The 26902-nt window shown below is 42.4% G+C and overlaps 1 protein-coding gene across 1 annotated transcript in view; it reads left to right on the top strand.

Annotated features, from left to right (window-relative positions):
- LOC117533408 (crossover junction endonuclease EME1-like) overlaps positions 1 to 24726 on the top strand; it is a 32186-nt gene extending 7460 nt beyond the window's left edge. Inside the window, 9 exon segments of the mRNA XM_034197115.1 lie at positions 3346 to 4016; positions 8441 to 8568; positions 9119 to 9202; positions 9630 to 9757; positions 21614 to 21731; positions 23039 to 23154; positions 23240 to 23291; positions 23293 to 23430; positions 23826 to 24726. Of these exon segments, the coding sequence (XP_034053006.1) occupies positions 3362 to 4016; positions 8441 to 8568; positions 9119 to 9202; positions 9630 to 9757; positions 21614 to 21731; positions 23039 to 23154; positions 23240 to 23291; positions 23293 to 23430; positions 23826 to 24002 (1596 nt within the window). The 5' untranslated portion in view covers positions 3346 to 3361 and the 3' untranslated portion in view covers positions 24003 to 24726.
- Positions 24727 to 26902: the final 2176 nt, after the last annotated feature.

The raw sequence follows: 26902 nt of genomic DNA, 5'->3' as shown, positions 1-26902 counted from the left end.
GGGCTCTGTGAAGAAGTGGCAGATTTTCTCCGGTTGTGTATTTTCAAATTCTAGCGATCTCGAGCTGGTTTCTCAAACTTACCTACCTCACCTTTAATACGCCAAAAATAGAAAACACAATGATTGTTCACGAGTCCCAAAACACGAGTCCAAGTCGAGTCCGAAGTCTTTTGAGCAGGAGTCCAAGTCAAGTCTGAAGTCTTTGTGTGTGCGACTTAAGTGCGACTCGAGTCCGAGTCACAGACTCGAGTCCCCATCTCTGGCCCAAGGCACACCAAAGGACAAGTAAAAATCTCAAGGCACACCTATTGTGCAAAAATAGCCCTTATAACACGTGTTATCACTCATATCATGTAAAATATCTGTAAATGTGCATAATTATTTACTAATGCCAAATAAAATGTGACAAAGACAACTATATTACTCATGAAATATTTATTAACGAAATATTCAGAAATTAATTTGAAACGTTATCAAATTAGGCTTCATCAAAGCAGCAACACTCATTTAAACCAGACAGTTCACAAAATAAAAAATGAGGCAAAGGAAACTCAGCAGAAATTCAGCACAGAGAACTGTCAATGCAAGGAAGCTGCAATGTCCATGGTCCTGAACTACAAATTATAAATGTAACATTTCAGCAATCAGCATTGAAACATGTGCTATTGTAAATATTTTTGCCGACTTACAAATTAGTGAGATACATGTGCCTGTTGGGGCGCGCAGAATTTTGTAATCCTTGGTTGCACTGAGGAGAGGGCCACTCGCAAGTCCTGTTCAACAGAGAGCCGTGACCTCCTGTTGTTCTTCATGTAAATCAGAGTAGAGAACGCCAACTCCAGAGATGGGGTCGTTACTAAACATTTTTAATATATTACATATTTAAAAAAAGTAATATATTACACTACTTCGTTACTATCTACATCAAGTAACTCGTTACTTTACTCGCCGAGCACGTACGAACTGCGCATGCGTGAGTGGCAATAACTCTCCTTACCAGCAGGCGGCGGTAGTGTGTATTTGTCATTCAAAACAGGCAACAACCGGAAGACAGAGAAGAAGAACAGACTGCGTGATATAAACAAACAACAAATAGCGTGTGCGGTAGCTTCACCTTAGCATGTGTTCTTTGCAGGTGTTTGTTGAGGTTTGACGTGGTGTTTCCAGCAGTGGATAACAGCTTCTGGCCTGGACACAGTTTGCACCTCACCGTCACATTCCTGTATATTCTTTGGACGAACTCAAAATAATGGGCATACCTCCACCCCTGGAAAGTTATCGCTGACTCAGCCATGTTTATGCAGCACTGCACGTGGAGATGTGGACGCGCAAGTCGCGCAGATTACGTACATATAAACCTACAAAGTACTGATATAGTAAATAAAAAAATAATTATTTTTGTGTAGTTGTATATTGCAATAATAACGTATGGTTGTCACAAAATCCCACGGCACACCCGGACTTGCCTCACGGCACACCAGTGTACCGCGGAACACCGTTTGGGAACCACTGCCCTAGAGAACCGCAGTGACGCATCCTAAAATCCGGAAGTAAACTCCTTCCGGTTCCTTTGTCAAAAACCAATGCAATTTCTCCATAGGATTTTGGAAAATAGCTCAAAGTAAGGTCTGTGGTTGACACACATTTAAGAGACGGATCACGTTTTGTTCAGCTGGATAATATCCACATGCGGATAGGCATGTGGCATACTTTTATAATTTTCTAATCATAAATCTAGTCGACAGAAGCAAAATGCTAACGTTATGCTATGAACGAACTACAGCAGGGTCGCTGCTTCAATGTCACGCAACTTAAGATCCATATTCAAAACTACAGATTCAAAATTGTTCAAGTTGAAGCGTTTGTTTTAACAGTTTGCAAGAGCGCAGGTACTTGCTTTCAAGCAGAACCGGGCAAACAAACGTAGCGGGAGTGTTTACGTGTTCGGTGTAAGGACGTACAACGGCCTCGACAACTTCTGTAGTCCTATTCAGCCACTTGTTCACAACCATCGTTTTTCAGACACGTAAACTCTTCAAAGATCTGATGTATGTAATGTCGTAGAACAAAACGTGATCTGTCTCTTTAATTTGTGTCAAACACAGACCTTATTTCGAGCTATTTTCCAAAATCCTATGATAAATTGCATTGCTTTTTGTCGAATGAACCGGAAGTGGTAAAAATGCTAACTTACTTCCGGGTTTTAGGACTGTGGTTCTCTATAGCTCTTAAAACTAATTTCCTTGCCTCTAGTCCTCTCTCTTCTCCTAGTTTCTTTGCATCTCTCCATGCATCCCTGGTGGGAGGGACTAAGACGCAGGGAAAAGACGCAAGTAAGGGACGAAGGGATGCAAGTTTTGGGAAGTGCGACGCAGCTATAGTCCCTATAGTGAACCCGTTTCTAAGTTTTATGTTAGAAATGTATAGTGCGGATCCCCAGCACATAAAAACTGCAGGATACTAACTTGCATATGTTGGGCAATTTGCACAATTATCGTAAAATTCGTTAATTAGCACAAGTTTAGTTAATTAGCAAGAATTACCAATAGGAGACAATAGTTCAACAATTGCTTTTCTGATTTTGACAATGTTAATTTTTTATTTTGGGGTTTCTGAGGTTGCCGAGTTGATTGGGACTACAAATATGGCCACTTTCTAGTCAAATTGTTGTTAGAGTTTATTGAAGGATAAAAGTGTTTTCATAAACTGTGTTTTCATAATGTATTCTCATTGCTGTGTTACAAGGAGTGTTAATGGAGGAACAAAGAAGAGTCTGTTTAAAATGGCACACATACACACACACACAGATTCACATGACTGACAGTCACAAGATCCACACTAACAAATAAGGCGTGTTATCTATCCCAGTTATCTTTGTTCACTGGGTTCTGGTTATTGAACCGAGCTGGGGTTTACCCTTACAAAGTAATATAGAAATACCCCACAATTGTATATCCTGAAAATGTCAGAAATGGACTCGGCATCCTCAATTACCTCCACAATCACTGTAACATTTTCCAAATCGGCCAAGTCATTTTTTCATTATTGTTTACATAGGCCATAATGCCATTCATTTAAATTAACACAACTTATGCTAATTGTGAAAATTGCCCAACATATGCAAGTTAGCATCCGGCAGTTTCTATGTGCTGGGGACCCGCACTAGACATTTCGAACATAACACTTTGGGGTACAACATTTCGAGTTAGCTTTCAACTAGACTAAAATGTAGATTTGTTTAATTAAACTTGGTGGGATGTCTATAACAGAATTAAAATCACTCCTGGAGCTTGGAATAGCCTGCTCCTTGATGGTCCTGTAATACTTGTGTCTCATTATATCCAGTTACTGTCGCTCGGGCATGAGGGAACATGGTGGCTGCAGTGACTCCAGCAGCGACATGGATGAGGAGTTTCCGGTGTTTGACTTCCTGCAGTCGGGTCGACACCCCCACCCAGCTTCCCAGAGCAGCACAGATAACACACACTCAGGCAATGTGGGCACATATTCAGGAGCGGCTGATGTAATGATGATCAGCAGCGATTCTGATGACGATGCACCTTATGTCCCTTTGGCACAGAGACTCAAACAAAGACAGGAAAGTGTGATTAGTGCCTCCTCGTCTGTCACTAATGGGAAAGATGCTGAACACTATTCGCCATCCAAACTGGGTGATCTACAGCTCTCTCGACAGAATGGCTTGTCAGAGTCAGAGCAGCCGCTCAGCTTCCATCAGGTGAGAACAGTGAGCCCAGATGAGGCTGCAGTTTTCCCTCAGCAAGGGCTGCCACCCGCCGACACCAAGAAGAATGCTGCCAAGCAGACGTTGGAGATCCAGAGCTCCAGGAAAGAGGTTCTGATGAAGAAGCAAAACAGGGAGGGCCATCAGAGGGCCAAGGAGGGGCACCGGCAGGAACAGGAGAGGCAGAGAGCCGAGAGGAAAGCTCTGGCTGAGGCTGCCAAGGCTCTGAGGCCGGAGGAGTGCATCAAGCACATGGTGGTGGCTGTCGACCCAGGTACAGAGAAACAATCAGCACAGTGCCTAAGTGGATCAATCAGCTCGTGCTTAAGAATTATTAAAGGTCATTTTGTGCTGAGAAGCATTCACAACATACACTATATAGACAAAAGTATTAGGCCACCTACACATAGCATTATCTCTCCTCCACCAAACGTTACAGTTGCACAATAGTCAGGCAGGTAACATTCTCCTGGCATTCGCCAAACTCAGACTCGTCCATCAGACTGCCAGATAGAGAAGCGTGATTGGTCATTCCACAGAACACGTTTCCACTGCTCCAGAGTCCAGTGGCGGCGTGCTTTACACCCCTCCATCCGACGCTTGGCATTGTGCTTGGTGATGTAAGGCTCGATGCAGCTACTCGGCCATGAAAACCATGAAGCTCCTACAGTTTTGGTGTTTATATCAATGCCAGACCTGGAACTGTGCATTTATTGAGTCAGCACAGCTTTGGCCACTTTTACATGGTCTGACATTTCGTGGCTGAGTTGCTGAGGTTCCTAAACATTTCCACTTTGCAATAATACCACTTAAAGTTGATCGCAGAATATTTAGGAGATAAGACATTTCAAGAACTGACTGGTTGCAACGGTGGCATTCTATTACAGTACCACGTTCAAATTCAGTGCGCCCTTTAGAACGACCCATTCTTTCATAAATGTTTGTAAAGGCAGACTGCATGGCTAGGTGCTTGATTTTATACAAATGTTATTTTAATTTATTTTAATCGTTTATTTCGGAGGGACAATGCACTGTAATAAACACTTCAAACATTAAAATGTGTCATAACAGTGCCAGATTTAGCTTTCAGCTAATTTCCATCCACAGTCCCTCACAAAAAAACATTTAAGAAATTTACATTTTACAAAGAAAATACATGTTATACAAAAGGTGCAAGAGAGCAAGAGCAGCATACACAAGTATGTATGACATGGTAATACAATATAGCAGCAACGACATGTAAAGTGCAAGAGGAGATACCCCTGTATTAAAGTGCATTTATTTAGTGATTGCACGTCTGTTTGTTTCTCAACCATTCTTTGAGTTGACCTTTGAAACTATTGAGAGTAGGACAATCCCGTATCTCAGTTGGGAGACTATTCCACAAAGAGCTGCCCTTAATTGAAAGTACATTTTGTCTAAAAGTGGTCCGTCTACGGTGGACCTCGCAGTCTCCTCGGGTTTCTGACCTAGTGCAGCGTCCAGTGTGTTTTTTGTGGATGAATTCCCCCAAGGGGGGGGGGGGGCAGTCCATGTAAACATTTATAAATAAAACACAAAAATACTTAAAATTGTCAAAACTCAAGAAATTATATTTCTCAAGGATGGTACAGTGGTGGTATGAATACGGCTTTCTGTCAAACACCTGGATAGCTCTCTTGTACAGCTGTTCTATGGGTTTCAGGTTTGTGGCACAAGCAAACGACCAGTTTGTAAAACAGTATTCAATGTGGGATAGAATCATGCAGTGGAGGTATGACTTTGCAGCATTGACAGTTAAGAAAGCTCTAATTTGTTTAACATTTTGCAAGTTGAATTTAATAGTATTGGATGCTTTCTTAATATGTTTCTTAAAAGTCAAGTTCGAGTCCATTATGACTCCAAGATACTTGAACTGGGAGACTAGTTATATTTCTGCTCCGTTTAAAAACACATTAGATCCTTTGATTTTTACTGGTCGTTTACTGAACATCATGCATACTGTTTGTTTTACATTTAACTGGAAGCAAATGTTGTTCAGCCAGTGTTGAACCTTGTCCAAAGCATTTGAGAGACAGGATGAGATTATTTCAGTCTTTTTCCCCTGTACAAAGATGACCGCATCATTGGCATACATTTTCACATTCAACTCAGGACATACATTAGGCAAGTCATTAATGTACAGTGAAAACAGTAATGGTCCAAGAATGGAACCTTTTGGAACCCCAACAAGGTAGGGCAATTTGGCACCGCTGACCTAAACACACTGTTTTCTGTTCGATAAGTAAGACTTTAACCAATGTATTAAATCTGCCGAAAAATTGAAATGAGCTCTGTAAGGAGCTCATTTAACAGTGTCAAAAGCCTTCCTGAGATCAAGGAAGACAGCACCTACATATGGGCTTGTGTCCAACATACATTTAATCTTTTCCACAAAGACACAGTTGGCTGTCTCAGTGGAGTGGTGAGCACGAAAGCCAAACTGCATTGGGTGGAGTCGAGCGAAACCTTTATCTAAATGTTTGGTGATTAGTTTTGACACCCATTTCTCAGCTATCTTAGAGACACAGGGGAGGATGCTGATAGGTCTGTCATTGGACATCATTGCCTTATCCCCAGATTAAAAAATCGGTGTCACCGTGGCCACTTTCCAGGACCACTTTACTACTAGCATAGTAATTGGTTTTATTAGACTGTCGATATGTGTCTTTATAAAATTGGTGTCGAAATCATATGCATCCCTAGCCTTAGAACAGGGGTGTCAAATTAAATTTCATTGCGGGCCACATTTGCATAAAGGTTGCACTCAAAGGGCCGGTTATAAATATATAATATATATATAAAATAATGTATTATATTACATTATTGCCTCTGAATTGGATTATTATCGGATAGGATAATAACTTAGTAATTAACTACGTATGAAAGCAGAAGTCTAGAGCAAATAATTGCAAGTCTCTTCAGTGCGCATGTCACAAAACGAGATGCATTGTGGGATATGTAGTTTATGGGCAACCTGCTTCTGTAAAGTGGCATGTAACCGTATAATAAACATATTATATTCTTTGCAAGCTCTTGCAGGGCCACATAAAATGAAGTCGCGGGCCGGATTTGGCCCCCGGGCCTTGAGTTTGAGACCCCTGCCTTAGAACCTCTTAACCCTAAGATTATATTTTGTACCTCAACGCCTGTGATTTCCTCCAGGTCAAAAATGGGGTGTGTATCCACACTCAGGCTAGGTGAGACCTCAGATGGCGAGAAGAGCTTTGTAATGTCCAGAGCACTATTTATGAAATACTCATTGAGTGAGCTGGCCAATACAGCAGGGTCTTTTAACAGGGCATCATTGATTTTTTATTCTAGAGCATTATTTTCCTGTTTCTTATGTTTACCAAATAATTAATTTAAGATTTGCCAAACCTTTTCACCGTTACCTTTCGCACCTTCAATGATATTGATGAAAAAGTTAACTTTGGCCTGTCTTATTGTTTGTGTTACCTTGTCACGAGCATGAGTGCATTTCTGTCTATCAGTGGATAGTCCGGATTTCAAGCTCTGCTTTAATAGTTGGTCTCTGGATTTCATTAAATTCCTGCATTGTAGATTCAGCTAGGGAACATGATGTTCCGTCCTGTCCCTAAGGCACCTTCTTCTTGAAAAGGAAGACATTGCATCGTTAATTTTAGATATAAACCAATTACTGTTTTCACCAATGTCTTCAGAGGAGAGAGTGTCCCCCCCAATTAAGTTTCACTGCCTCCATAAAACGTTGTTGCAGGTTTTTGGGGATGAAGCGAGAACCGAAGGCAGGAGTTTTAGCTGTGGCCATGAACCTTCTTTTTGTGAGTTTCCTGGCAAAAAGAACAAGATTATGGTCAGAAAGACCAGTCAGTAGGTTTGAACTATTCTGTCAGCTTTGTTAGTAAATACTAAATCTATCATAGTCTTGGAGGTTTTGGTTATTCTAGTGGGTTGATCCATTAGTTGTATTAAGTTGTGTTTATCCATAATCCGTTTTAAGCTCTTTCTATTTTGTTTATCATTCCAGTTGATGTTAAAGTCTCCTACAATAATTAGCTCTTTGTTGGAGTCACAGGAATTCAGCATGAGTTTTACCTGGTCATATAAATCCACCTTAGCAGTGGGTTGTCGATACAGGCAAATCATGGTGAGGGACATTTCCTCAGATAGTTTGATTTCCACACCAACACAATCAAACTCAATATTAGCTGGGAGTGCAATCTCCCTACAGGTAATGGTATTCCTCACATAAAGCAACACACCCCCTCCTTTTCCCTTCAGTCTGTCCTTCCTAAACACATTATATCCTGACATAGATACAAGATGCAGTGGGACTGAATGAGACACCTGCATGAAACACCTGAATTCAACGATTAAGAGGAATGTCCCAATACATATTGTCTATATAGTGTATGTTCTTCATCAGTAAAAATTCTGCTGTTTTTTGATGTCCCTCTTTTTCCATCGGTGAAACTCTGTTCGAACGTCAAAATATTCATAACTTTCATAATTCCAAATATTTTAACAATAATTCATTATCATTTTATCATAGAGATCTTCACCTTTTTATGACACAACTAAGCCAGCATTGCTGTTTAGTGTCATCTTTTCAGCATTCATATACTTGTATGCATTGCAGCCATGATTTGAGCAATGTGAGGGTTTGTTGAGGACATGCTTCAGTGTTTCTGTTTGCAGCTCTCTTACAGCTGGAAGGAGGCGGGACTCTGCTGGCGGCGCTGCAGGATCTGGGCTGTAACTGCGCCATCGAGAAACAAGGCATCCCACGCAGTGTGAGCTGGATGAGGAGGGCCCCCTGTGCACAGGTGGTACACACGCACACACACACACACACACACACACACACACACACACACACACACAAACTCAATAATTCTATTGAAGGGTGAATATTACAGGCATGCCTCTCAACTAAACGCCTCATTCTAATGAAAAGGAAAGTCAGAAAGCCCATGCTTCGACTTAAATAAATGGCTGAAGGAACATGTAAAGTATGGAAGAAGCTGCCTCCTTCCTATCAGATTTTTTATATGGTAGATAATAGACTATGGGTCACGATAAGGTCAATCCTGGATCTGGGCCACTCCCCTTTGTAAAAAAATCGAAGTATATCTATGTTATGGCGTATATCATGTACTCATACAAGACCTTTTGCATGAAGAAAATACAATTGACACTGTAACCCCCCACCCCCTATGTTATTCTTCTGTTTGTTTTTTTATGTGTGCAAGCATTGTCCTTGTATTTTATTATTGTATTTCCTGTTATGCATGTCTTTGTAAATTACATAATAAAGAAAAGGGAAAAAAAACGTGCAAGGTGAAAAATGTCTTGTGACACCCTGTATGTGTCCAGCCAGAGGATGCAGAGTGTGTACGAGAGGCACTTGTTGTGATGCAGATGACTGTTGATGACTTCATCACTCTGACCCACAGCTACATTCAGGTCAGCTGCTACTTTACACTTGAACAATTACATTAACAGAGTGATAGACCCCTTTGCTTAATGAGACCAGATGCAACTGTAATAAACCTTATGGGGGAATATCAAACATTCTAATAACGTGTGTGTGTGTGTGTGTGTGTGTGTGTGTGTGTGTGTGTGTGTGTGTGTGTGTGTGTGTGTGTGTGTGTGTGTGTGTGTGTGTGTGTGTGTGTGTGTGTGTGTGTGTGTGTGTGTGTGTGTGTGTGTGTGTGTGTGTGTGTGTGTGTGTGTGTGTGTGTGTGTGTGTGTGTGTGTGTGTGTGTGTGTGTGTGTGTGTGTGTGTGTGTGTGTGTGTGTGTGTGTGTGTGTGTGTGTGTGTGTGTGTGTGTGTGTGTGTGTGTGTGTGTGTGTGTGTGTGTGTGTGTGTGTGTGTGTGTGTGTGTGTGTCCGGCGCAGCGGCCATGGTGCAGGCTCCGGTCCCACGCTGAGCTCCTGGGTGCAGCAGCATCAGACACGTCACCCTGCTAAGACCCTCAGCCTGGTGGTCCTCGACCTGGAGAAATACTTCAGGTAGTTGCACACAGTGTCAGCAGAAAATAATAAAAACTGCCCAACATGATTTCCCAGAGCCCGGCCCGTCCACACACAGGCATGAAAAAAATCTTGAAAAATCTTGATGCTGGGCGTGTCTGAAGCTTGGCGATTTTTTGCGACCAACAACCAATCATATGAATCTCCCGCCCCGACATACAAAGCAATAGCAATGTTAAAACGAAGTAAACTGGATATAAACTCCCCAAACAGGCGAAAACCTACCAGTTTCACCCACTGTCTCTGCCACCTCCCTCCATGCCTGGTTCCTCCGGTTTGTATCCCGGTAAATAGTTCTGGTCGGAAAGAACCGGGTGATTTGCTACCGTAATTTCTCGTTTGGAATATGAGGAAATGAACTGCGGTCTGGCTCTCCCAGCTTGCACGCGGTTTGATTGGCTAGCGCTTGTACTCGCGGGATTTGCATAAACGGGATTTGATTGGCTGATGCCAGCTTCGAAAGCATCGGGAGCATCAAAAGTTGAACATTGCTCAACATTTGATGCTCACGATGCTTGCAAAGCCATGCTCCGCTCCCCACCTCCGCAATTTCCATAGACCCCCATGTTAAAATGCCCAATTTTACAGCAGAAAAAAACATGTTTCTACCCCTGGCTCCATACATTTGATTATCGATATAGTTAGATTCCACCTTCATAATTATGGATCTGTGAGTGAATTGTTTTCTAACACGACCCTTTTATTTATATTAGGTCTTAAAGTTTGTGCGTAAATTAGGGCGTGGTCACATTGAGTGACGGCTCTGTCAAGTGACTGCTGCTGCTAGCTTCTTGTCTCTGCTACCTGCTCCGTTAAGCTAGCTACAGGGACTCTGCCTGCTCAGCTCATCCAGGAAACACAACTTGTAGCCGGCCGTGGTTGTTTGTTCTTCATGCTTATATATCGGACTATTGTGACTCGCTCTGCGGTTAAAACAGACGGTGCATGAATGCGGTTTTGTGGTAAGTGAAATTCGAGTGCTTTATTTTTTGTTAATGATTTCAATCAGCTACGTAATGAATGTTAAGGCTTGGGTTAACATGTAAGCGAGTGGTAGCTACATCGGTGCTAACAATGCTAATCGTAGCCTCCAAGTTAAAATCATAGACTGTATATATAAAGGTTAAAACGAAATAGACAAGTGTTAAGCGTTAAGTTGGATAATACTGTTGAACAAACGGCTTCTGTTTGAGGTTGATAAAATAAGGTTACATCCTTGTAACTTAGAGAGATATTTTATTATGTAGGTAGGAACTGTATGCATCGCTAAGGTTAATTTAAATTGGCTATGCTCAAGTATGTAGGCAAGCTAATGTCGAAGTAGTGTATGTGAAACCAACCTCACAATAAGATGTGTGTATATTACAATTATTAATGTCATATTTCAAGATGATTACTTAGATATTACAATATGGTTGGTTGAGCTGGAGTTCATTATTGAGCTTACACGTTAACGTCACAGTCATCTGAAGAACGAACCCAAACCTTGTTGTTTTTATTAATTGCATTACCAAATGGGTATCAAATAAACAATAAGCATTGGTAACACAACTTCCAAAGTTACAGTAAAATAAAAAGGACCCTGACTCGGACAATACACAATCCAATATGTTCAACAGAAGAGAATAAGTTATATTGTTTGTACACATGGTACTTTACATTATATATCTGTTTGTTTAAAGTGTCCAGGTGATGCAGACAGGCTGGACCAGAGAGTGAGAGACAGAACTGGACTCCTCACAGCAGTGAACTTCAGCACAGGTACAAAGACTCTTTTTTTCATACTGTACAAAGAATCAAGAAAGATATTGGTTAAATAAATGAAGTATTGACTTGAATACACTGATATACATTCCATTAAACAATACTAAATACTAGATCACCTACACATCAGTTAAGTTGAGGGTTTTTTTCCATGCAAAAAGTTACATTTAGATGTTAACAAGCACTATGACTTTGTCAGCTTTCTAATTTAATGTATTGAAGGCAAAGATATTTAACACATAGTGAGAACTGCTACAATTTATCTCTCAATATTGTCTGTAAAAAACGTGGTAAAAGTTATCCTTTCATTGAGACAACAGAGCAAGCTTCTACAGTTGCACTACGTTTTGATAACAGTTAAATATATATATAACATATATTTCAATGTTGATGAACTTCATACTGTTCATTCATAATCTAATTGTCTTTGTAGCTCACTGTTGAAATAAAAAAAAAACATTACAATTACAAAATAATTATATCTACAGCCCCTAAACACACAAACACACCGCTTTCATAAATAACACAGTTGTTCTGCAAAAAATGTTTTATGTTTCCTGTCTTTTTTGTTAGGAAAGGACATGCCTGAAAGACAGGACATGTTCTCCTTCTCTGAGGGTCAAGAAGAACATCCAAGAGGAACATTAAAAGCTGATGTTATGAGATTTTAAGACCAGTACAGGACATTCACTAAGAAACTACTTTTATTGTAAAAACAGTCAGCTGATCGAATGCACCTATTTCCACATCTACACTCCATCAGCTGATTATTTCTATTTGCCTCGCTTTATGAGCTTCACATCGCTTGTGCCTTGTACTGCAGAGTTTGCAACGTCACACATAAATGGGGCCAATCTTCAGTCAGATGTGAATGTGTAATCTAACATTTTCAGTAAGAATAATGGACAAAAGGAGTGCAAATACAATTTATTGAAATGTGAACCAAAAGTTAATCAAATGTTTTAAATAAAAAGCACATATGGACAGAAGGTGTAAACCTATTAAATGTATAAGTAAACACATTTAGTCAAATAAAGTGACAGACTAGGCCTGTGCAGTTGGTATCAGCTTTGCCCAGCATGGGCTCCTCCATCAGGCCTGGTCCTCCTCAAAGAGGAAAGACCCTCAGTCCTCTCCAAACCAACAGACAGGACGTCCATCACACGGAGGTTTCTCCCTGAAGTCTCTGCTGCTCTCTGGACACCAGACTGTCTCAATCCCTCCACACTGAATATGAGAGGGGGAAAATGAAAATAATAAATGCTTTAGACAATAAGAAACATAAAGTTGACTGTTGAGTTGCTCAGTTTTTTTAGATTGTCAATACTATTACTGTATAACTAATATATCAGGTTAAGAGGCACATTCAAATAAAGATTGGTCTTTAAATACATTTTGTCTTTTGAATTGTTTGTCTAAAGTCAAGGATCTAGAACTGGTACTTAGATTTAATGATACAGTCTGGTTATTATGCTGTTTGGAGGAGGCCTCACAGGTAAGAGCACTAACTAGCTACCATCACATGTACCTTACTGTAGCTTGACTTAAATGTATTAAACGTATAATTAAGTGATATCAAAATATAAATAACTAATGTCATGCAAACATATTAATATTTGCTTGATTCCAGTGTTGAATTTAGCACAATTGCATACAAACGTTAAGGGATTTTAAGATTCTGAAGTATTATGTTAAAAACTCAATAACTTAGATTATTATTTATAGTTTTGCTGAATAGTTTCATGTCCGCTTACCTTAGAAACGTAAAATGCCACGGCAGTGTGCAGATGGGGAACATGGTAGCTTAGCTTGGTAGCTTCAGCTAGCTCTGGAACTTCCAGCTCGGTGGCAGGAGGTCCCGCCTCGGCTCCGCCTCTTTGCCCTTATTTGGAGGAGGCGGGAGTTGAACTCTGACGTCACTGTCGAGCCGTTAGTGGCCGACTCCGCCTACTAAGGGCTTCTCGGCAACTCTGCAGAATCCTATGGGTGACGTCACGGACTCTACGTCCATTTATATATACAGTCTATGGCAGCGATACTCAACCCGCGGCTCGCGAGCCCCATGCGGCTCCTTTAAGACTAGTTGCGGCTCTTTTAAGTCCCACTTAAAAAATCTTTAAAAAACGAAAAACAAAAACATTGTCAGCAGAATTCATCAACATTTCATTATCACTCACAAGTCACACATCAGTCTATTAAGCCGCCCCTCCCCATCCCTCTGAACAACCAATCACAAATTATTTCAGGTTTCGCGCTCTGATTGCAGGTGCGCGAGATAATTGCTCCGTCACACTGGGAAAACTAGCTTACAGCACTATGCAAAAATGGCAAAGGAATATAGGAAACGAAAATATGAAGAGGAATATCGAACATTTAAAGAGGACTGGGAACTCGAGTTTTTCTTCGTCTCCGCCGGTTCGGGAAAATGCATCTGCCTGCTTTGTGACAACGTCATTTCAAACCGGAGAGACGTGATGTAAGAATTACATATTTATTGTTTACACGTCATATGAATGAAATGATTGCCATGATAATACAACAGCAGAATGTAATGGTGTTTGGCGATTAGGCCCCGGTTTGCAGGATAATCATTCAGGAGGGAAAGCACCGCTCCGATGAAATCCCCGGGGTCTAGACACTGGTGGTGGTGATGAGTAGGTGAGACCGGTCTGAAGGAGGAAGGTTTAGCTTTGTCCTGAAGGAGACAGGAGGCGAGAGGGGTGGAGGCGGGTTGCGTGTGATCATCTGCAATGACAACTGACAGGGAGGAAGAGCAGGCATTTAAGGCATTTAGCATGTGCAGCGATTGGCTGCTGAGGGGTGACGCCCTCGTATTTAATGAGGGGGGAAGGGAGCCATAGAGTGACGTGTGAGTGACTCGAGTTAGGTCTTCCTTATTGAACTTGCGCTAAAGCTTTCATTTCAAACCGGAGAGACGTGATGTAAGAATTACATATTTATTGTTTACACGTCATATGAATGAAATGATTGCCATGATAATACAACAGCAGAATGTAATGGTGTTTGGCGATTAGGCCCCGGTTTGCAGGATAATCATTCAGGAGGGAAAGCACCGCTCCGATGAAATCCCCAAAACCAGTGAAGTATGAATACTGAGATGAACTGAGTTGCTTACCTTGTGGGGTGACTGGTGATCTGGGAAGGAGAGATAATAGATTAACACGTATATGAGCGACACTGTGCCGGAATCACTGCCGGAGCTTACTGGTCATGCTGAGACTCTGACTGCCGAAATCAGTGCCGGTCTTACCTGAAAACGACCTGCGGGTCGCATGCCTGGCCAGCAGGGCTTGACTACGCCGAGGAGCGAGCGGTTTCGTTTTGTAACGGTGGCCCAACGTCCACGACACCGAAGTGTACGGTAGCCTTCCGCTACGACACCGAAGTGTACGGTGGCCTTCCGCCACGCATCTTCGCAGGCTATATATATATATATATTTTTCTTTACTCTTCATTTCTTTTTCCTTTGTTTTGTAACTGGCACCGAAGTGTACGGTGGCCTTCCGCCACGCCTGACTTCGCAGGCTATATATATATATATCTTTTTCTTACTCTTCATTTCTTTTTCCTTTGTTTTGTAACTGACACCGAAGTGTACGGTGGCCTTCCGCCACGCCTGACTTCGCAGGCTATATATATATATATCTTTTTCTTTACTCTTTCTTTATTTCCTTTGTTTTGTAACTGACACCGGAGTGTACGGTGGCCCGAGTCCACGCGGACTGCAGGAAATACATTTTACACTGATACGTTTGAGCAAGGCCTGGGAATGAAATACCTGTGTGCCGGAGATGAAGCCCGTTACATGTGGTTGCAGCGTGAGACGAGACATTATTCCCTGTGGGCGGGGCCCGCGGAATTAGGACAGGAATGCAGTTTTGAATATCGGGAACCTTAGTGAGACATGTATACTTGTGAATGTGTTTGAGCCACCACCAGTTATATGTATAACTACCATAGTTAGGGTCTGAGAGATCTTTGGGAAGCCTGTACGGCGCTGATGTCCGGATGAATGAAGGTTGTGAAGGCGGAGGAGGACCACCGTCCTAGTTGTTGTAGGGATGAGGTAGAGAGACCTTGATTAGCAGCAGAGGTGGCTGCACCTATCCTGAAGGAATGCCCCGGGTATGATATGGGTGATAGGCTGGATTTAGTGAGAACTTGCTTGAGGTAGAAATTGACGGGGCCATGACCCTGCGAACCACTCTCCCTGGAAGAAACCCCCCAAAACCCATGGATGGGCGGCATCCGTGAAGACCTCATTGAGTCAGAGGAACGCACGAGGCCATCGTAAAATAAAGTAATTCCGTTCCAGTGGGCGAGCAGGAGGGACCAGAACCGAAGGTCTGAGCGGCAGCCTTCGTCTAAGAAAACGCAGTCATGGAGGTTGTCGACCGCTGATGCTGCGTCCAGGAGGCGGGAGATGAACGAGCGCCCCTGGGGGATGACGTGCATGGCGAAGTTGAGGTGTACGAGAAGGGAGAGCGACTGTTGTTTTGTGATAACTTGTTGCTCGCAGTATGACTTGGTGATGTCCTGGATGCGCTGCGATTTGTTTGAGGGGAGAGACGCCTTCGAGGATGATGCCTAAGAACTCTAAGCGTGTGACGGGACCTAACGTTTTCTCTTTGGAGAGAGGGACACCTCACTCCTGAAGCAGTGTTTAAGCTTGGCCAGTGAGATCCCTGAGCTGTCCCTGTGCGGGTTTATGGGGAGGAAAGTCGTCCGGTAGGTGAAGGACAGAGGGGATTCTGACGATGTTCAGCAGGATCCAATAGAGCGCTTCCGAGAAGGAATTGAAGATGCAGGGGCTGCTTCTGCACCCGAAGGTCAGGCGAACGCGAAGATATAGTTTGGACTCCCACTTAATACCGAACAAGTTCCACTGAGACGGATGAATGGGGATGATTTGAAGCCATCGGTAATGTCCGCTTTGGAGAGCCGAGCTCCGTGCCCTGTGAACTTGATCATCTTTATTGCATTATCCACTGAGGCATGGTGAAGGGAGAACTGATCTGGAGGGATGATGCTATTGACGCTGCAGAATGGGCCGGAGCAGGGAGCGGACAGATCGAAAATCAGCCTTTTATTTACGTGTGGCTATTCCGATGGGATTTGAACGGAACACTGAGAAGGGGGAGGAGCTAAAAGGACCGACTATATATCCTTTGAGAAGTTCTTTGTCGATGAGCTGGGAAACTATGTTGGGTTCTTTAGCGGCTGACTGTAAGTTTCTTGCTACGAAAGTCACTGTGGGAGATGGGAGGACCCCTACCCTGAAGCCTTGGGAGAGCCCTGACGGGAGATAGTCAACAAACACGGAATCTGTAGATAGCGCAGCTGCTAGCTGAGGGATGTTAATGGGAGTGGAGGGGTGATATTCCAGAATGTTTTTTTTGTTTTTGTTTTTTTGTTATTTATTTATTTGTTGATGTTTCTGGCGCAGAGCCACTGTGACGGCCCGTCCACACGGTGGCGTGGGTTACAGCTTCCAAACGCTTCTGCCCATTCACTTTGAATGGGGTGACGTCACTTTTAGTAGAACTGTATTTTGGGAAGCGACGTGGAGCGTTTGCTGGCGTTGCTCGCTTCAAAAAGTTGAGCAATGTTCAACTTTTGGCACCTCGGCAGAAGCGTCAGCCATGAAATCCCGTTTATGCAAATCTGCCGGTACAAGCGCTAGCCAATCAGACCGCGTGTATGTTGGGAGAGACTACGCAGGTAATTCCTCATATTCCAAAAATGTGAGGGAAAATTCATTATGGCGGTAGTGAATCACCCGGTGCTGTATGATCAGTCTCTGTTCATCTACCGGGATACAAACCAGAGGAGCGAGGCATGGAGGGAGGAGGCAGAGACAGTGGGTGAAACTGGTAGGTTTTCGCCTGTTGGGGATTTTTTTTATTTTTATTTTTTTTTCCAGTTTACTTAGTTTTAACATTGCTATTGCTTTGTGTGTCGGGGGCAAGAGATTCATGTGATTGGTTGTTGCTGCTGTGCGGACCAGTAGCGTAGGCAGAAATTTACTTTAGGGTGGGCCTGTAAAAATATAGGGTGGGCCAGATTTTTCTTCTGCGCATCGGAAACTAACCACGATCCCGCCGGTACCGGTGGCAGATTACTTTTAGAATACTTCCTTTCCTCTTCTTTTTCTTCCTCCCTCCTCTTCTTTTTATCTTTTCTTTTCTCCTTTTCCTCTTCTTTCTATCTTTTCCTCTTCTTTTTCTTCTTTCCTCTTCTTTTTTCTTTCTTCTTTCTCTTTAGAATACTTTCTTTTCCATAACAGATGGGTATGTTTTGGTGAACGGGAGACACGTATTTTACTGTTTTAATGGCTTATGAAGAGCACGAACACAACATTTTAGTGTCATTCTTGACAGCTCTCTCATCTGCACCGCACATAAAAAGAAAAACTCACCCAGACTGCATTCTTTGTACTGTCTTAAAACCTTTCCTTGGAAAAGTTTATGCATTGTAAGGTGTCCTTGGGTGCTTTGAAAGGCGCCCCTAAATAGAATACATTATCATTATTATTTATTATCTGAAACGATGTAATCACTTTTAAAACTTTTCCCAGTTACTTGCCCCATGCATTCGGCAGCAGCAGGCCATTCAGTTAGATTTGATCCCGTTATGAATGTCATCATTTCGACAATAAATAAATGCTACATAAACGTTATCTTCCACGTTTTATCTAAACATCTCCGTTTCTACCTTCCAATATGTTTTGAAAGAGAACTCTCTCTCTCTCTCATCTTGCGTGCGGGGCGGGGCCTCACGGACACGCTGCATCTCTCGCTCGCAGATACGCTGCAGCGCTGTGCACACGGTTCTGCCGGTAATGAATATTACATTGTGAGGAAACTTTCCACCAATAATTCCAATAAGTATTCACTTCAGGTTTACGAAAGTAACTGCACTCAGTTTACTCGTTTTTCAAATGTAACGCCAGCTGAATATACTGATTTTTTTTCTTTCTTTTTCTTCTGATTACGTAACACCGTTACATGTATTCCGTTACAACCCAACCCTGTGTAAGGGTCGAGTGCAAACGTTTTCGTTAAAACTAGTACCTGAGTGCAACGGAAGTTGAAGCTCCTGTGGCGGAGTCTTCCAGAGCCTGGAGGCGAGCATCGATAGCTATCATGGAGCTAGCCAGGGATTGCAGGGAGCCGGCCGCGCTACTCTCCATAGGGGTGTGTGACGCTCCCGGACTGGGGAGCCTGAGAAGGGGTGGATTTTTTGGAGGGGGACGGGATCCTGGAGGGCTCGACTTCCTGCCCTTTTTTACCTCCGCGGCTGCGTCCTCGTCCTGCTCTCTGGGAAGCTGGCTGGAGCTGCTGCCCCGGACTGGGGAGCTACGCTGGAGACCTGGTCCGAGAGCTATCGCCGCTGAGAGAGAGTGAGGCCTGGGGCTGTGGGAAAGCCCTGCTGCAGGAGCCGGGCGATGAGGAAGTCTTCCTCTGTTGATAAGCCGCTGTGGGGAGCCGAACCGGGATCGGAGACTTCCAGAGAAGGTTCGTGTTCCGAATTGTCCGAGTTGGACATCTTGAGCTAGTTGTTTCTTACGGTTTTTCTCACGAGAAGCAGTATTGTATTGCAACTACCATTGCGTGTGATCATCTGCAATGACAACTGACAGGGAGGAAGAGCAGGCATTTAAGGCATTTAGCATGTGCAGCGATTGGCTGCTGAGGGGTGACGCCCTCGTATTTAATGAGGGGGGAAGGGAGCCATAGAGTGACGTGTGAGTGACTCGAGTTAGGTCTTCCTTATTGAACTTGCGCTAAAGCTTTCATTTCACAATTTAAAAGGTCCAATTTGCAGCGCCATCACAACACAAAACACCCGAAGTTCAGTACCGACTTTCCGAAAGGTGGAGAGCTGAGGGCGGAAAAGCTGGCGAGACTCAAACAGAACCGAACTGCTCAAAAAAACGTATTCCACACTAATACGAGTGACAGAGCAACAGAGGCATCCTGCATCACACATGAACTGATGAAAAAGATGAAGCCATATACTGATGGAGAAATGGTGAAGGATTGCATACTGCTGGCTTGTTCAACGTTGTTTCCTGAGAAAAAAGACCTGGAACGAGAGGCAAACAAAATTCAACTGTCGGATTCTACTGTAGCTAGGAGGGCATCAGACATTTCAGAGAACATTGCACATACTCTTAAGGACAAAATGTCATCCGCTGAGTTTGTCAGCCTTGCAATGGACGAAAGCTTGGATATCAATGACACGCCACAATTATTCATCTTTATCCGAGCGATCAACAGTAAGTTTGACATTACAGAAGAACTGCTTGACATGGTTTCACTGCAAAATGGAACAACGGGCATTGAAATAAAAAACGCTGTGCTGGAAACATTAGAAAAGTTTAACATCGGACCAGAAAAAATCACAGCATTCACAACAGATGGCGCACCGGCGATGCTAGGAACGGAGCCGTGGCTTTGCTGAAAGAAACGCTGAAAAACGGCGGGGTTGCTGCTGAGGGTATTTTCTCATACCATTGTATTGTGCATCAACAAGCCTTGTTTGCTAAGTTCAAATGTCTGAATGAAGTGATGGCAAATGTAATCGAAGTGGTTAATTATATCAGGGCCGTGCAAGAAACCACTTACATTTTAAACTGCTGTGTGAGGAGTTTGACACTCACTATGGAGATTTGGTGTTACACACCGAGATCAGATGGCTGTCTAAAGGACGTATGCTTGCACATTTCATGGACCTGCTTGAACCCCTGAAATCCTTCATTGTCGGCCAAGGGGAGACTTCCCGATTTTCCTTTTTGGATGATAAAGAGTGGGTGCTGTCTGTTGCGTTCCTGTGTGACATTACGCAGCACTTGAACGAACTTAATCTCAAGATGCAGGGAAGAAACAAGACCGTGTATGAGCTCTACACGGCTGTCAGACTATTTTCTGACAAACTGGATGTACTCGAACAAAGTGTCCGTGGTTCTGATTACCGTTTCTTCCCCACCGTGCAGAAAGTGATGGCGATGCATGCAGACGCTCTCCTGCCCTGTCAATCACAATTATGTGACGTGCTAACTGAGCTCAAGCAAAACTACACATCAAGATTCCACGACTTCAAGGACCATAGCAATATTTTTCTACTTGTGAAAAACCCATTCCTGATTGAGGTCAATGAAATGAAGCAAATAAGCGACCAGCTCGGACTTGTGCAGCTTCAAATGGAGTTTGTGGAGTTAAAGAGCTCAGATGAACTTCAGCGTCAGTTTCGGATTACAGATGTCGTGGACTTTTGGAAACTGGTGGGGCATCTACCAAATATCTCCAGACTGGCAAGACGCATCATCTCAATGTTTCCGTCCACATACCGGTGTGAAGCAGCATTCTCTGCGCTCAAAAATAAAATGTCGCAACCGAAAGAGATTGAGTCTGCAGCACACAACAGAGGCCCTTTGGATCGCCGTTTCCAGCGCAGAGCCCGACTTCAAATCACTTGTGCGGCAGAAGGAGTGTTAGAAATCACATTGAGTGTGAGGTAAGTACAACATTACTCTTCTGACAACCCCTGCTGTCTATAATCTGCTGTTATATGGACTGTGATGATCAGTAAACATGCTGTCTGTTATCTGTTGTTATGGGCAGTGATGATCAGCAATGTGTGTTTTGTGGTTGCAGTGAAAATAATAAATCACAGTTATTGCACTGTACATTATGCTTTTCATTCCTTAGTAACATATTACTATTATCCATATTCTCAAATGCATAATGGTTTCAGGGAGGAAAGGAGCGTTTTTGGATTGTGGCTCTTGCAAAAATATTTTTTCGTCAATGTGGCTCCTGATTAGGACAAGGTTGAGTACCACTGGTCTATGGTGTGGACGGGCCGTAAGGGGATATCTTGATACTGCACTGTTCATTTTTTCCAACAATCTGAAACTCAAAGATGTTCACATGTATCACAGACAAAAGCAGAACATCCTCAAAGTGGAGATCCAGGAGGCAGACATAATACAGTATACAAATATGATTTACCCGAGTGACAACATGTGAAACTTTTTATCCTCAGATCGCAGAAGTCACAAACAAAGAAACAGAATGGAGGTGAGGAGGGGGGAGTGAAGAAGAGGAGGAAAAACGGAGGAGCCCAGATTCTCCCTGAGGTGTCCCGGGTCGACCTGGAGGAGGTGGGTGGTTTAGTGAAGGAAGGACAAAAGCATTTTTATATTTTGTTAAATTAATCAATAATTATATAATTGTTTTAAATATATTATTCATGTATCGCTTAAAGGTCACCTATTATGCAAATGAACTTTTGTATGTCTTTTATACATAAATATGTGTCCCCGGTGTGTAAGGAAACCCTCTCTCTTTTCCTCCTTACCTTATCTCTAAAAACGGAGGTACAACGGAGCTGATCCAGATTTGCTGCGTCATGACAACATCACTTAAATGTGTGCTTTACGCCCACAGCCCTATCAGAAACGTTGCTATCAGAAACAATGCACGACGTGTTATGAAGTAACATGGTCTGTGTTTACATTAGCAAGCATCGCTAACACTCGGAGCTAACGCTGTACTGGAGAGAGCATGTGTAAGAAGCCGGATATAAAAAGGGCTCCTTGTGGTAAACCGGCAAGAGAAAAAGCGTTTGAGCTCCATACTGTTTCAGAAATAATGCTTGATGTGGTTTTGAACAAGAAAGGGCGTTTCATTGCAGCATTTAGACAGTATCTGCCAGGTCCTGCATAAGCAGGCATACGGTCCGCCCCCTCTTTATTCTCTTTTTTTTCAATTGTTTACAAAAAAAGAAGCTTTACACCCCAGCACTTTAGTGACATGGTTGAAATATAGGGATGAGGCATGGCTAGAATGGGTGATCTGTTTGGTATTTTGAGCAAAACACTTCATAGACATGTTTTTTACATATCTGAGACCTATGCTATTGCCTAAAAATAGCATGATAGGTGTGGTGGCCAAAATCCAACAGTTTGTCTTATAACTCCATATTTCAAAGGTTATTTTTCGTGGCCACATGTAGAGCTTGGGGCTGGGAGGCAGTGTCAGACTCACAGTAGAAAATCCACTGGACGTTTTGGTTGCCCTTAAACGTTTTATTTCCAGAAAAAACAAAATCCAAAACAATATCCCCTTGCAATGTAAACTTAAAATGCAGATCCTAATAATATGTTTTTACTCAAAATAAGTCTGCGTGTCAATGACGGTTTTGCTGCTTCCTGCTGCCCCACACCGCACTCCGCCCTCACCTGAGCAAAGCGCACCTCTCACTGAAACAGAAAAATGTATTAATAAAGGTTCCAAATAAATCAAAGCAAAATAAGCTTAAATGCGGCTCCTACACACCGACCCATAATTGTTCTCTAGAATCAATTATTTAAATTAGCCAAAAATGGGACTAAGTGAGGGATGCAAGCTAAGCGACTTGGCATGCAGGGAGGGATTCACTCTGTTCTGTCCTCCTACATCCTTTCAGGCAGTGGTGCATCTCCAGCTCCACAATGGTGTCTCTGTCTGCTTCCTGTCAACCTGGAAGGACTTCTCAGATCACATCACCATGACAACCAAAGCTGTTGCAGAAGCCCCGTTCAAGTGAGTGCTTTTAGTTTCGCCTGTTTTAGTTTGACACGCGTTTTTTTATCAAAACTAATTTCTTTCTGTTCCTCTGTGTTTCCAGGCAAGAGAGGGAGAAGACAGGCTTCTCCTTCTATCTCGAGAGTGAGTGGGCGGGGGGGGCAGCGAGTGGATAAGGCTGGGAAGGGGCTGCTGCAGGTGTGGAGGAGACAGATCCAGCAGCTAAACAGAGTCAGTCCGGACATGGCCTCCGCCCTCCTGGCAGCGTATCCCTCCCCACAGCTGCTTCACAAGGTACACAGGACTACATAGCTTTTCTCTTAATATCAGCTCATCACTTCTATCTGGTAAAATCACAAAACTACCATAAAACCTTCCTCAATCAATGGATCAGTCTACAGAAGAAGTAAGAAATCTTACAGACTGTAGAGGTTATGGGATTTCGTTCATCCATTCTTTCTCTGTTCCTGCACTTTTTACATTTCCTGCATTTTCTTTTCTTTGTTTTGTTTTTATTTACTGATTGTCCTGCAAGGATCCTATTTTTATGAAGCAGCTTCTGATCTTACTCCAAATGTATATTTTATGAAATAAAGGCAACACTTCTAGGTCACATTTAAAGAAACACATCTGAACATATTGTACATTTTCTTTCTCGTTTATATTAAATAATTATCTGTCTCCTGCAGGCCTACAGTCGATGTCAGAGTGAGCGTGAGAGTGTTTCTCTGCTGTCTGAGCTGCTGATCCGCAGAGGAGAAGGCGTTACCTCCACGACCCGCCACGTCGGCCCCGAGCTGTCCAGACGCCTCTTCCTGCTTATGACCTCCTGTGACCCCGAGAACACCCTGGACTCCACTGTCTGACCTTTGCCTTACATTTGTATCAACATCGGACTTATCGCCCTCTCTGTTCACAAGATGGAGTTTCATACTATGCAGTTAGAATTCTGTTTTAATTACATTTCTGTTTTATTTTTCCATAAAGTTATTTTAATTAAAAAATCAAATTTCTCTTGTCAGATTCCGCTCATCTGACCGGTTCATGCCAAATGTACACTCGCCATGCGCGCTCTAGAGATGGTGGGAAACATAAATATACATAGCCTTCAGTTTAATAAATAATGATGATGAAGTAGAAAGTAAAGACAGGAGTCCCAAGGATAATTCTCTAGCTTCAGTCGGCTAGCTTACATGTGAGGCTGTGCTACGCTCTTGATATTGGGGGAAGAGAAGTAGCAAATGACAGGTTTGTTTGCGTTGTTACTTAGGAGATATTTAAAATACTTGGTTAAGTTAATAGATAGCAGTAGCTCCCTGTAAAAGCTACTGTAGCAAACGGCATAGGGATCTTCTTCCATATCTGCAGATAAAGGCATCCTTATCATGGCTATGTTCTTTAGAGCTTTCTTGAATCCACTCTCATTCATTCACTAAACTTGATATCGATGTTGTCCCTCAGCCACGGGTATACAAACTGCTTTGAAGCTAGTGGCCTTAAATATATACTGTGCAGTAAGAAAACATTGTTTATCCAGGGGTTATATATCTGTTCAAGTAATCATTTAAAAAAAGGTTTTGAAAGTTTGAAGCTTTGTTTTGGTTTCTTTTCACAATGAATGTTTAAAGTAATGTTTAGTTTTCCACCACATTGGCAAAAATGACCAAACCAGTGTGCTCTCTCTAGCTCGTGCTCTCTCTAGCTCATGCTCTCTCTAGCTCGTTCTCTCTCGCTCGCTCACAGAGGCTGTGTGCTCCTCCATGGCGATGACGGCTTGCGTTAAAAAATAATAATAAACATAGGCCTATTTGTAAAGTGGGGGGGACACAAACGGGATTTTGAAAAGTGTCACGGTTAAACTCCTTATGAAGTGGTGAGATGCCGCTCCACATTGCTTTTCTTCCCGACTGCAACGCTGTTGTGTGTGTGTGTGTGAGAGCATTTCACATGTGTGTATGACAGATTTTTACATAATCTATGTCTGTAAATGATTTTGGTTTCAGTTGTGTGTGTGTGAGCAGGCTCGGATTGGCCATCGGGAGATTCGGGACTTTGGTTGGTGGGCTGCTGCCTTCGGTAGGCCGTTGGCTCTGGCATAGGTGGGCCGTGGACTTTCACAGCGCCGCTGCGCCGGTACCGCATCTGCCGCCGTAAACACCCGCTGTTGCGAGGCTCCGGCGCAGCGGCGCTGTGAAAGTCCACCGCCGTTGCGAGTCTCCGACTGTAACAGTACACTACCGCCCGCGAGGACCAAGGTTCGATTCCGGCCTGAGGTCCAAAAAATGTATTTAAAAAATAAATAAATAACCCGTTCATCGCGTCCATTCGCGACCCACCTATCACATATCTGCGCCCCACCAGTGGGGAACGAATCAACATTCATTTGAATTTTTGTTGAATAATGTTATTTTTGTTGAATAATGTTATTTGATGAAAAAAATATTAAGAGTACATACTTTCATAGGGGGAAAGTAGAAGGTCAATGATATAAATATAGAATATAAAAAATCAAGAAGATACTGTAAGTGATCTCTACAATAAAACAGTTTAGTGCAGGATGTACAAAGATATTAATAGGAGGAGGTGCAAAACAGACAAACTAATTAACCTTTATTAACACATTAAAGAATACTTTAGGTTAAGGTCTTCTTTCAAATAAGAAAAAAGCTTTGGGGGTATCTATCTACAGATAAATATTAAGCCTGACAAAGAACTTAACGTCTAATGTATTGCTTTCCTGCAATGTTAACTATGTTGAAGCACTTATTTTAACTGATATTATACACATTAATTATACTCTCATGTATGTAGATAGTATAATAAATGTGCAGAATATGACAGTTTAATGGTGGAGGTACACACACATATTGATAGATGTCTTGTAATGCACTGTTGAGGAACCTGTGACCCAAGTTGTTCATTCATTGCATAACTACACCGTAGTTGTGTGTATGATATGTCAATAAACCTTTGAAAATCTTGAAATCTTCAAAGGGATGTGCAAAATAGCAATTACATACAGTTTTTTTTAATTAACTATTAGTAGAGAATAACGAGTAATGAATATACTATATAGAGATCTGCAGATATATGTTTAGTCTTCTCAAGCACCAACTATCAAATATCTCTCCTGATTGTTGGCACTTGACAATCACCTTCACTGAATTTTACTCAGGTGTAACTAAAGTCTGATTTAAGGGTTGTTTATATTTCACATCATTAATCAGAATCTGCAAAGTAACTCAAATAAATGTAGTGGAGTAAAAATACCAGGTTAACCTCTGATTTGTAGTGGAGAATTACAAAGTAACAATGAGCTGTAATGTGGGAATATATTCATGCTGCCCATTATCAGGGCCGCCCCTGGCCAACTTGGGGCCCCAAGCGACATTGTGAGATGAGCCCCCCCCCCCCCCCCAACCGACAGGAGTGAAACACATTTTTTTGGAAACAAAGTAGGCTACTTATATAAATATAATTCCTGTTTATTATTAGTATCAACACAGTTACTTTTGTATACAGTGAGGTAAATGGTAAATGTGCATGTACGTCTGCATTTCCTGCCAAATACTAGCCTCAAAAAGATTACAATATAATGAATGCAAATAAACTACTTCTACTAATAATAATAATCATAATCAATTCAATAATATAAATACTATATTATTTTATTATAATTTAGTTGTAATATAGTCAAGACAAAACATGCTTATGACATGCTCAAAAACTGATATTTCTTAAATCTGTATTCTAGTTCCCTCTGTCA

The sequence above is a fragment of the Gymnodraco acuticeps genome, unplaced genomic scaffold (assembly GCF_902827175.1).
Source record: "Gymnodraco acuticeps unplaced genomic scaffold, fGymAcu1.1, whole genome shotgun sequence".
Lineage (NCBI taxonomy): Eukaryota > Metazoa > Chordata > Actinopteri > Perciformes > Bathydraconidae > Gymnodraco > Gymnodraco acuticeps.
The sequence above is the reverse complement of the archived record's forward strand: the minus strand, read 5'-3'. Positions and strand labels throughout refer to the sequence as shown.